At 39.3% G+C, this 12,876-nt stretch overlaps 1 protein-coding gene across 7 annotated transcripts in view; it reads left to right on the top strand.

Moving 5' to 3' along the window:
- Nucleotides 1–10,374, top strand: part of MID1 (midline 1) — a 329,175-nt gene extending 318,801 nt beyond the window's left edge. For all 7 annotated transcript variants that reach the window (XM_043501596.1, XM_038387755.2, XM_038387758.2 and 4 more), the window contains 3 exons: nucleotides 3,338–3,499; nucleotides 6,312–6,519; nucleotides 7,886–10,374. In XM_043501596.1, coding sequence (XP_043357531.1) covers nucleotides 3,338–3,499; nucleotides 6,312–6,519; nucleotides 7,886–8,234 — 719 coding nt within the window. In that variant the 3' untranslated portion in view covers nucleotides 8,235–10,374. The remainder of the gene's footprint in view (nucleotides 1–3,337; nucleotides 3,500–6,311; nucleotides 6,520–7,885) is intronic.
- Nucleotides 10,375–12,876: the final 2,502 nt, after the last annotated feature.

Below are 12,876 nucleotides of genomic sequence, written 5' to 3'. Positions count from 1 at the left end.
AATGAAATTTAAACATGAGTTTATATGGATAGACTTAACCATGTGTTTAAGTTTCCTCCTGAATAGGGCATTGATGATTGTCCTTGGGGGCCTGCCACATGACTAAACAAAGCTTTGACCCAAAAACATTCTATTTAAAAACATTGTTTTATATCAATAGACACAGGCTGCAGAAGTTTTCTCAATGACCTTCTAGTAGCAAGATATCCTGATGCCTTAGAATGGTATAGTTATGCCAAGATTCTGGAGTCTAAATTAATGTTAAATTAATTGTTAAATAATTTAATAACTAATATGTACATATAGTTAATTTTATAGCTAATATGTAACATATGTAAATCTAGATGGTGAAACCCATAACAAATGTATCTGCATTTTTTTACAATTCCTCACATGCCTGTTTGAATGCAAGTTTTAGACTGACTTTATTGAGATCATTTTAACTTCATCATCCTCTCATGGATTGCATCCAGTTTTTAATGTTGTCGAAAGGTTCCAAGGCAAGCTACAAAAATGTACTTTAATTGGAGAGTTCTAGGGATTGATACAGATCTCAGATTTCCAGGTCATTTAATAAATGGCAATTACTGTATCAACAAAACTAACACAGTATTGAGGAGCATAACTCTCACTACCACTGCCTACCTAACATGGGCCTGGAAGGATGGGGCATACCCAGCACTAAGGGTTGGATCTTGCTGCGATGAGCACCTCCCATGATGAGCCGAGTCAGTGGGAGCCGAAGGCGCTCAGCACTATCCAGGAGGTATGCAGCGCTTTGCAGGATCAGACTCTAGAAGCAATTGAAGAAGAAGTGAATGGATCTGGTGACCGTTCATGGCCTTATTCTGTGAGGCTCTGAGTCCATCCTGTGAGCTGAGTTCCTTCCATCCCCAGTCACTTAACAGCAGCAGACTGTGTTCATCACTGTGGTGGGGGTGTTCAGCACCAGGCAGGATCCCTCCCTAAATCAGTTTTTAAAAAGCAGCTCTGTATAGCACAGTGTAACAGCAACTGAAATAGGGCCCGAACCTGCCCAGTGTTGAACCCTGTATTTTTCCAGTGCTTGATGTGGAGTCTGTGATTGCAGAATGTTCTGAAACCACTACTTGAAGGGATTATTTTCTTCCTGACTCAGTCCAGGTGTTTTACCTTGGGTAAGTCACTTAGTGTATGTCTACGCTGTAGTAAAAGACTCATGCCATGACCACTGATTGGGCTTGCGGAGCTCAAGCTGTGTGGCTATAAAATTGCACTGTAGATGTCTACTGAGACTCGGTGCTGTGGGATTTTTATTGTAGTGTAGGCGTATACTCAGGTCTGGATTTTTATAGGTATTTATGCATTGTGGCGCTCAGTTTTGCAGCGCCTAACTGTTTTAGGAGGTTAACTCTCATTTTCAAAATGGATTTAGACATTTAGGAGCTGAAATCCTGCCTTAATCCCTTTATGAAATTAAAATTAGGCTCCTAAATCAGTTAGGCGTTGCAATACTGAGTGCCGCAGTGTTTAAATACCTATAAAAATATGGGCCTTCATCTTTCTCTGCCTCAATTCCCCATTTGGAAAATAAAGGTAATACCTCCCTTCATTGTTGTGAGGATAAAATCCATTAATAATTGTGAGCCACTCTGATATTATGGTGATGAAGGCTAGATAAGTACAGAGATAGAAAGAATGAACTAATGAAAGACCATAGAGACAAAGCAACAAAGTTAAGAAATTAAAAGATGAGTCCTAAACTCTATCCTGAATGGGCTTGCAAACAAAAAAACAAAGCAGCCTGAGTTAGCAAGAGCGTTTCCAGCGTAACTCTGAATTTATTCAAGTCTCTGTACCCTATCAGCATAGTTCTTTTTTATATGATCTCCTTGTGTGTGTTTTTTCTTTCTTCACTTTTTTTTCTCAAAAGGTTTTGTACTGGCACCAGTGTATCTTCAAGTATAATAAAAGGTTTCAGAGTAGCAGCCGTGTTAGTCTGTATTCGCAAAAAGAAAAGGAGTACTTGTGGCACCTTAGAGACTAATAAATTTGTTAGTCTCTAAGGTGCCACAAGTACTCCTTTTCTTTTCATGTATAATAGAGTCTGTTGTCAACTGGTAAAAGTCACTATCCATCCGTGTTCCCTGTTCCCCTGGTAAAAGGCAGATAAAAGGTCAAAACTGCCCTGAAAATATTCTGGCTTTTACAATGTGTTCCAGCCCCAGTGAAGTTAAAGCCTGGAAAGAACTTCAATCTTCTCATCCAGTGCAAGATTGTTCCTTTTTGTTATATTTTCAAGTCTTAAATTATTATTCTAAGTATTATTTATATAATGTAATTACATGCATATATAATTATTAACATCTTTGTTATTTCTATAAATGTTTATAATGCAATAGTACGTAGAGGCTAATTAGACTGGGACCTATTATACCAAGCACTGTTTTAAACACATAGTACTAGTAAATGATTTGTCTCAATGAGGCTTCCATCAAATCTTGTAGGAAACACTTCCACAGCTTAATAGATCTCACTGTGGGATGTTTTCTCCTTTTGGTTTAGCCTACATTTTTCTTTCCTTCGTAGCTTCCTTCTATGTTATACCCTCATCTGGATGCATCTCACACACAATAAAAGTTGATAACTGTATATAATGGAAAGCAGTACTAACCTTTCCCAACTAACCACCGGGAAAGAAATCAGAAAAGTAGTAAAATAAATTATAAAGCATGCGATTACTGGCAGAGGGTAGACTGAAAAGATGACACTTGCACAATACCCTGAAATCTAACAAATTTAGGCTCTGATAGACCACCAGGAGACGTAAGATCTGCAGTTGACATCTCTCCACCAACAACTTGCTTCAGGTCCTCAAAAATGAACATTAAGGGACTGTCAGCAAAAATGCCTTAACAAACCTCATGGCAATGAGTCACATTAGTCTTTTAAATCCTAAAGCATACAACTCAATTCATTAAGTCAAAAAATAGACTGATGGCATTTCCACATCCTCTAGTCCTTAAGCAATAAACCATTCCTTGTCTAGGGACAATTGAAAGTTCCCAGACTATCCACACATCAGTGATTCGTTTCTTAAAGGTCCATTTTTCATGGTTGGTTTCACATACTAAGATTTTAAAAGGTACGCTGGTTGGGTGCAGGTGAAATGTGTCAGTGGAAATTAGCAAACCAGTTGGTTCAGCACTTAAGTAAAGAAAGAGGCAAGTGTCTTGTGGATTGTTTAATAATTCCTTTTCAGGTTAATGTAAATATTCATGAGGTGTTCAAAGTATGTCTCCATCAGTTACAAAGTATTTAGTATGTTATGACTAATGTGTTTGGTTTGAAATTACAGGTTTATGTAACTCAGCCGACAGTTGGATGATTGTTCCAAATATCAAACAAAACCACTACACAGTGCATGGGTTACAGAGTGGCACTAAGTACATCTTCATTGTCAAGGCCATTAATCAGGCGGGCAGCCGAAACAGTGAGCCAGGCAAGCTGAAGACAAACAGTGAGTAACATGGAATCCAGCAAACACACAGGCACTCCCACACTCCCTCTCCTCCCCACTGTCTTTCATAGGTTTGATGCTTGAAAGGTGCAGGAGTATAAAGCAAGTTGCCTTGTTTAAAGTGCTTTGCACTTAAGCCGTTTATTTTTCACCCCATTCAAGACTGCTATAGTCTTCAGCATGACAACACAGGGATCTCTTTTATTCTGGAGGTCCACTGAAGTGTCCACATCATTAAAAATACCACTAGCAGTAGCAACATCAAGAAAAAATTATTGAAAATGTTTCTTTTGGGTTTTTTTTTTACTTCTCATATTGTCTTGTCCTTTTCTTCTACTGTTATAGGACATTTTATTTCTTTATAAATTTGATAGGATGGTCATTATATTGTTAAAATGAGCTAAATTGGGTCCTCTTGGATCCCTGTTTTATGAAATTGGGAACCTCCCTGAATTTATTATAAAAACTATGTGGAGATGATGGAGTCAGAGATCTCACTTTTAAGAAAGTAATTGAACAAAATTATTAGTGGATATAATATAGCACTTTAAAGCAGTGGTTCTAAGCTTTTTTCCATCTGTGGTTTCTTGTCATGCCCTAGCCAATCCCATGATCCTTTTAGACTACAGATGGGTTTGGGTATTGGGTAGAGAATGTTGGGGCTGGAGGGGCAGTTGCTGAGGGATAATGAAAGTGTTAGGAGATTACTCTGGGGGAGCTGGTGCGTTTCTTCTTCCTCCCCTGTCTAGCTGGCCAGCACTCTATCCCTAAGTTACCGACGTATTTACAACATCTGCTACTAAAAAGAACGTATGTAGCAGAAAATACAGTTTTAATAAAGCAGACATTTCCCTTCCTCTGAAAGACCCATATGGGAAATGGCAAACTTTCTTCTCTTTTCACTTTGAGACACAATGTGACAGACAAGCAGTGTTTATCGTCAGGTACCTGTGACATAATCTGGCCTGATGCAAACCAGTACAGAGAAAGACATGTTTCAGATGATACTTCACTAATACAAAGACTAAATAACAGAGAGACATGTAAAAGGTATTTTGCTGATACCCAGTGGTAGAAGCAAGCAGATACTGTTAGCATTGGTGGGAAAAAACATGTGTCATAGCCTACATTCTAAAGGGTAAACCTTACCCTTGATATATGCATAATTCTATGTATGTTATGAAAGAAAAGATACCTCTACATCTAAAGCCATTACTTTGATACTAAAGATGAAGGAATAGTGATTGAGAAAGTGTTGTCCTAACCTTTTCCTTTAAATGCTTAGCCTTTCAGATTTCTTAGAGATCTGAAATAAAGCATGTTGAATATCACTTTTCAGACCTATTTCATTCATCTTTTTATGCCAACTTCAATTATTTCAATTCCCCTGCATAAGAATTACTTAGCTCTTCTTTCACAAACACTAAGGAATTCACATCTTGATTTAAAGTGCAGAGTTATCAATAGCGTAAGGTCACAGAGCCACTGAGAATGCTCATTTCCACTCCCCACTCGTGTAATAAGATCTTCCACTTATAAGAAGATTTGCCTTTATATGAAAGAGGATAAAGGAGAAAAAAAGACTCTGTTGGACACTGGTGGTATATTTTTTTCCAGTTGTCCTTCAGAAATTCTCTGGCAGAAGTAAAAAGATCTTTCTGCTTTTTAACTCAGGTAAGCTTGTCAGAGTCAGAGCAGGCATTATGTATCTACAGAGTTCGGTTTACCAAACTGCTTCCTGTTATTTTCTGCAGAACCTGTGCTATGGCAGAAGATACCTGCCAACAACAACAACAGTAATGTTTTTACACCATATTGTTTGGACCAAGCTATAGTTCATTTCCTTCGTTTTAATTCACAATATCCACGATTGTTGGCATCCCAGTATAAATAAAACTAAGAGAGAGTGAATGAACAGACCAGGGTAGCACTTCTGATTTTCAAACTTCATTTTATGGGATTATGAAGTAATACATTTTTTGCAATAGTGATAAAGCTATTATTGTAATTTTTCATTCTTGGCAAACTTATAAGAATGTGAGGTACTCTAAAATCTAGTGTATAACAAAAAAAAGCCATAATGAGAGAGTGCATGTTTATTGCAATTCAATTGTAATTTCAATTACATGAAAGATTTAGAGCAGTGGTTCTCAAAGCTGGTCCACCGCTTATTCAGGGAAAGCCCCTGGCAGGCCAGGCTGGTTTGTTTACCTGCCGCATCCGCAGGTTTGGCCGATCGCGGCTCCCACTGGCCACAGTTCACCGCTCCAGGCCAATGGGGGCTGCAGGAAGGGCGGCCAGCACATCCCTTGGCCCGCGATGCTTCCTGCAGCCCCCATTGGCCTGGAGCGGTGAACTGTGGTCAGTGGGAGTCGCGATCGGCAGAACCTGCGGACGCGGCAGGTAAACAAACTGGTCTGGCCCAGCAGGGGCTTTCCCTGAACAAGCAGTGGACCAGCTTTGAGAACCAGTGATTTAGAGTATTCAAGTTAGCTCTAGGTCTCAGACAATGAGTGTGACTTTAACACAGGGCTCTTCTTAGATATAGTTATCTAAGTTCAGATAGAGTTCGGTCTATCTGAACACTAATCTACAAAGATCATCCTTTTGTTGAGTTAGAAGGCAATTTGAACTGGTATATTAAAGTCTTGGCCTGTTTTAGTCCAGGGTAACGTTCCAGAGAAGAAAATATGTCATATTATATAATCTTATCTGTTTAACATGCAGATTTTATTATTCAAATATATGACTTTACGTGTGTTTACTAAAATTAAACAAACCTTTCCTTTGTCATCCTTCTGTGTGTGCCCAGGCCAGCCATTTAAACTGGACCCCAAGTCTGCCCACAGAAAGTTGAAGGTGTCCCATGATAACCTGACAGTGGAGCGTGATGAAACCTCTTCCAAAAAGAGCCACACACCCGAGCGATTCACCAGCCAAGGGAGCTATGGAATAGCTGGCAATGTGTTTATCGACAGTGGACGGCATTACTGGGAAGTGGTTATAAGTGGGAGTACCTGGTATGTGTCACATTTTTAATTACTGTAGTATCAGAAAAAGTTGCATTTATTTCCATGCTAGTACATGTCAGTGCTTCCTAAACAAAATTGAAACATCATTCTTCAATAAAAATAACAGATTGAATATGAAAGCAGCTTGATGGTCCAGTGGCAACTGCTACACAGGGGAGTCAGATTTGGTCCAATATCCCTAGAGAATGGGAATGCTGTGGATACATGTCCCACAGTGGACTGTACAGTGTAAACGATGAAGAGGAGCATCCCTTCACTCTTGAATGAGCCTCATTGGCTGTCATGTGGAACAGGGTTTGTGGCCTCTGGGGGTAGCTGTACCTACCGTGTTTGATCAGAAAGAGAGACACCATGACATGGGATTCAAGGGATGTGATAGTGCTAGAAATAAATGGAATGGAAAATTGGTGGGGCCTGGAGTGCCCACCTCCTGTAATAAAGAAAAGTGCACATTTGCTAATGCCACCACATAACAGGCAGAAAAATGCTTAATAGTGTATTTAGCATAAAGCAACAAAACACAGCTGATATAGAACAAACATACAGTAACACATATTAGGTTAGCTCCTGCTTCCTCCTGAGGAATGTAAGCCATGAAAGCTTCTTCCCTACCGGGGAAATCAGACCTTCATGCAGGGCGCCCAATGATGAGACTACCCCTGGAGGTCATTGTCCTAGTCTGTTTCGCTAGGACATCCCACCAACCCTAACACTTGTTTGGCAAAGGAATGTTGTCTCCTACAGTTACCTCATATGGCCCAATGCTCAATCCAATAAACTTGATGCTTGAATCTACATACCTCACAGAGACCTGGCAGAAGAGGTTCTATGAAGGCAGAAATGGGCGTTCCATGTACACTTTGATGCTTTTTCTCATCTTTCTGCTGCACCATGTATTAAATCAGCAATAAGAGATCACATTAATAGCAAATGCAACAATAGAAAGTTATTTGGTTTATTTCATTAGCATGCTATATATGCTTCTGTTCAGGAATGGAAATTTCCAGACGAAGGATTATAACTCTGAGCTGTTTAGCATGCAGCAATTTTCCTTGTCAATAAAAAAGGCCTTTATCATTAGCTAAGTGTTCCAAAAATTGCCATAGCATCCAAACTGTAAATAGCAATGTGGACAACAAGATTTGCATGACCTGCCAGTCACAACATTGGGAGAAGGGAGGAATATTAATTAAATGTGGTATTATGGTTATCCTTCTCTTAATGAGAACATAGCATGCATAAACAAAAGAGGGCAATGCATTCCTTAGAGTCTTTCAGGGTAAAGTTTAGCCATTATTGATAGAAAACAACATGGCACAAACCATTGGTTTTCTAGACTATTTTTGTTTTACAGGTATGCAATTGGTATTTCTTACAAGACAGCGCCAAAACATGAGTGGATCGGAAAGAATTCTGCCTCTTGGGTGCTTTGCCGTTGTAATAATGCCTGGGTGGTCAGACATAACAGCAAAGAAATTCCTATAGAACCTGCTCCTCACCTCCGTCGTGTTGGGATTTTGCTGGACTACGACAATGGTTCCCTTGCCTTTTATGATGCTTTGAACTCTCTACACCTTTACACTTTTGACATAACCTTTGCACAGCCTGTGTGCCCCACATTCACTGTGTGGAATAAATGTTTGACAATTATAACAGGCCTGCCTATTCCAGATCACTTAGACTGCACTGAGCAGCTTCCATGACTGCTAAAAGCCAAGGGATATAATTTCAGTTTTCCAGTGGACTGCAAAAATACTGCCCACAGGAGCTATTTGAATATGTGGCGTACAAAACATCCCTGATGATTCCAGCCAGAACTGAAAGTGGGTATCTCTCTTTGCTGTGTTTTTTGTATTAAAGGGCAAGAAATGGCTTTAATAATTTCTCAGAACTATTTTGTATTTAGTCTCTTACAGGAAGATTTATAAATTATTTATATAAAGAACTCCCCAGTTTGGCTATTTGGATTACAAATCATTGTTTTTGCACATTAAGGGCCCCATTCACTAAAGTTTCACCAGCCTTTTCTACAGTTTTATTTTACAAGGGACAACTAGCAGGAATTTTGTTTCCTGGAAACTGTGCAGTGGACACATTGATATACTGTTGATCTTACATTAAACTCCAATCTTATTGTGTGCAACATCTCTCTACTTCCGTTTTGCACATCAGAATGTGCATACCAAAAAAATGAAATAAAATAAACAAGGGAGGAAATGGAGTTATCCAGTACAACAAAAGAAGAAGGGTTTATTTACTTCTGTTCACTAATAGGTCTGCATGTTAAACTTATTCATGAAGAAATATATGGAATCCCTTCTAGAAATGTCAGTGGATAAATCATCTGGCAATTCCCATTTATCGGTGCTTCACTTTTGTCTCTGGGAAGTTCAGTAAGATCACTGAGGATTTGTAAGACTGATATCATCTCAGAAAATCAGCAACATTGGAGCAGCGCAACCAATCCAAGGTCTGACTATATCCTGATTTGATGAGATGATGTGTCATTTAAGGTTCCATTATAATTGGAGATGGCTTAATTCTGACGGTTGAGGTGTGGGTATATATCACTGATTTTACAGGTACACCACAACAATCCAAGCCCATACATCTGAAATGAGAGATGGACTACTTACAACTGATTTTAAACTAAATGCAAGAGTTTCAGTGCATCAGTAAAGAAAAGCAAAGATATCTGGTATATGGATGTTGCATTGAGAAGCACTGTATTGACTTCATCATAAAATCAGCCAATGAAACAAAAAATGTGTATTGTGTCATTGGGTTGTTTGATGGGATAGAGTTCTCTTTGTGAAGGAGGAGTAAATGACAGCTTTGCAGCTGGAACGTTTGTCTATCTGAATTTCACCTGCACATATGGGATTGAAGTTAGCCCTGGTGTTAGTGGCTGCAACTCCACTGAGATAAGTAGAAGCTGTACGCACTATATCCCAAAGCTGAATTTTGCCCGTTAATTTTTTTTAAAACATGAATAGGGCCCTTTGTGAGTATTACAATATTTCTGTATAAAATGATCATTTGGGAGATTCCTGAGAAATATTTGAAATGTGGAAGATGGTATGATGCCTTTTAAAAATATTCGTAGAGAGACAGTGAATGGGTTTTTGTTGATAATATGCAAAGGATGAAAATATGCCTTCATAGAATAAGGATAAATGGAATACAAGCGTAATGAAAGGATTGGCTCAGTCATTTTAAACCTTGCTTTGGGTGTCCTTTGAAAACGACACTTTAATGCACTTTGTTCACCACTGGGCCCAAAATGAAAGGGTCTCAAGCTTGGCTTCAGATTTTTTAAATATTGACTCTCCAGGTACAAAGATGTACTACAGTTTGCCTTATGATAGTAATATGAAAAGAGCTTATGAGGAGGCTAATGAATACATGATTACAGGTTTTGTTTAAACAGACATTAATTACTGCTCATGTTCCTTTGATTCTCTATACATACCCTGTTTACTGTGGAGTGAATGGGGAAAAGTATCTCTCTGACAGCATGTTGGTTTCAGCCATTTTATCGCTTCCTGCCATGGCAGTGTTCCATTGTTTACAGAGAGTAGCCACTGACCTTTTCTGAGTTGACATATGTAAGGGAAAATATGTACATACTCGATGACAGTGTTTACTCTAATGTCTCTGATGATATAGAAAAGGGCCCCCCAAGAACTTTAAAAAATTTCTGAAACAGTGTTTTTTGTAACCAAATGCGATATTGCCAGTGTGACTTGATGTACTTTGTTCAGCTGATCTGGCCTTGACTGTTTGAAAGGCAGTTGAGAAAGCATGAAAGTTATTATACACGGTAGACTGGGTGCAATTTGTTTAAAAAAAAGGGTAAAAAGGTGTTTGGAGGGAAGAGACAACATGGGATGGGTGTCAGCTTTCTGCCTAGAAGAACAGAGTATGTCACTGCAATGTACAAGGCACCACACTTTTTCATAGAAATATTATTAAATATATCTGGAAGCTAATTTCAGAAAGGGGCAAACTGACAACAGTTCAATATTAGATCGTACAAGGTTCGCAGAGATCAAACTGGATTGAAAAAGTATCATGAATATTTGGAGGCTTTTCTCCCCCCCTTTTTTCATTTTAACACCAAGCATGCGTTTAAAGGTTGACAATGGTTTTGGCTGAGAGGGAAAAAAATGGTTCAGTATCTAAAATAGTAAACCTTACTATAGGATTTATATTTCAACAGTGAATACTTCATTTTAAGCCAAACCACATTCTTCGAATGGACTATTAATTCTATCAGTGCTCTTTGTGCATGTATGTGTGTGTATATTATATATGTATAATTACACATGCGCACACACACACACACACACACACACACATATATATATAGAATTGTGTTAAATTATATATGTGTGTGTAGGTAATTATACATATATAAGTACAGATTAATTGGCAATAAATTAAGTGTCCCACCATCCTTTTTAGCTTCTTATTTGAACCATTATGTAGTCTGTATGGACTATGATTGGGGAAACAGTTTGCTGTGCTTGGTATTTGTATGGACATTTTCAAAAATAAAAATCTGTTTATTTTACAGTACTTGATTCAATGCCTGATTATACAATAAAAACATCCATTTCAAAACTTGGCTTTTGTGGTTCTATGGCATTTTGCATGGTCCATAAGAATAAAATGAAATATGGGGGGACCAGCAATCTTAAACCAGTAACTAAAACATGCTGCTTTTACAATGTATGGCAGAGCTGGATCAGGTTTTCCTCTGGTATTCTGAAACTGCTGAGACTGTCTGACTGCCAGTGAAGCCTGCATGTGCACAATGATCATTTTAAGGCTGTAAATCCAAGTTGGGATTCAGTGGAGCAAACTGTGGAACCACGTTAGGAAACTAAGTGCAAGAACAGAATGGCTGAATGGCTAGGGGTGTTGCTCAACCTGGTTTACTGAGACCAAAAGGAAAGCTGCTCACTGACATAGCTTTTCCTCTGACTGCTACATCTCTCAACTGCTCAGGCAAATGAATCTCATTGAGCAGGGGCTCCCCATCAATGGTCGAGAGAGCATTTGTGGGTGGGCTGTCGAGATTTGGCTGATCATGGAGTAATGGCTTCTCTTTTCCAGCTGCTACATCGCAATAAAAGAAGCTAGAAGTACAATGAATGTTTGCAGACATTACTTTTCTATGTAAGCAATTGCTGTAGTTGCAAGAAAGATGATATAGGCTCATCAGTGGAAGAGGTGAAGGTGGTCCATTTGACTACCAATAGGAAGGGAGGATGGTGTGTGTGATTGCAAATGGGTGACTGAGCCTGATGCTACATGTAAGAGATGGTAGGTCCATGACACAATCCTCATCACTTTGACCATCATCCCTCTCATCCACTTTCAAGGCCCAATCACAATCTATTTCCCATCCAGAGCCGGCCTTAGGGTGGTCGTCATTGGCGACTGCCCAGGGCATCGTGGTTGGGGGGGGGCACCATCAAGAGAGTGTAATAATAGCTTGAGAACCTCTGAGCTAGATGAACCCTTGTTATGGGTTGGGTTAAAACCCCATTGAGGTTGATAGGTGTCAATTCACCCTTCAATGAACATAACTGTAAATATAAGAGTGACCTAAGACTAAAGGTCTGAATGAATCCACCTAGGAGCTTTTGGGCTCAGCATTGTTTTGGGTAGCTGTGTGTAAGAGAATACACAGACACTGAGGTCACAGACAAGAACAGAGAGAGGCAGAAGAAAAAAGGCAAGAAAAGCCAAGCAGGAACCTGAAAGCACAATGTGACCCTGGAACAAAGCAAGAGAGAGAGAGCTTTTGGGTCTGTTAGCCAAAAGAGGGTTGGAGGCTGGTAAGCTAAGACACTGTTCCTTTTGGTTTGTGGTTCCTTCTGTGTTGAGAGACACAGGACTTCATACATTACTTGTAAAGAAACAAGATTACATCACAGAAATACCTGGCTACCACTAATTTCTACTCCCAACTGGAACACCCCCAGGGCCTCAAACTTTGACTAGTTTCTTGGATCAATATGGGCAACACTATCATCACTCATTCAGGATCGAAAGGTTGACTCCTGCCTGTGGTAGGCCCATGATGCAAGCCTCCATCACCCCTTGTTACATTTTCAAACAAGCACCTTTGTCCTTTCTCCCTGCTGCCTCCAATGCTTGGGAGAAGTTCCCCCTAAACATCTGCAAAATTAATGCATTATTCTCCTTCAGATCTCTCCTTTATACTCTCTTCTGCTGTTAAGCTTACAAAAAAAATGGCAACTGGCTGCTAGTGTAGTGACACCACAGCCTATCATGTTGACCAATACTGTCTCATTGTTTTTCCTTTTACTC

This window comes from Dermochelys coriacea, chromosome 1, assembly GCF_009764565.3.
Source record: "Dermochelys coriacea isolate rDerCor1 chromosome 1, rDerCor1.pri.v4, whole genome shotgun sequence".
Lineage (NCBI taxonomy): Eukaryota > Metazoa > Chordata > Testudines > Dermochelyidae > Dermochelys > Dermochelys coriacea.
Note: the sequence above shows the minus strand (reverse complement) of the source record. Positions and strands in the feature narration are given on the sequence as shown.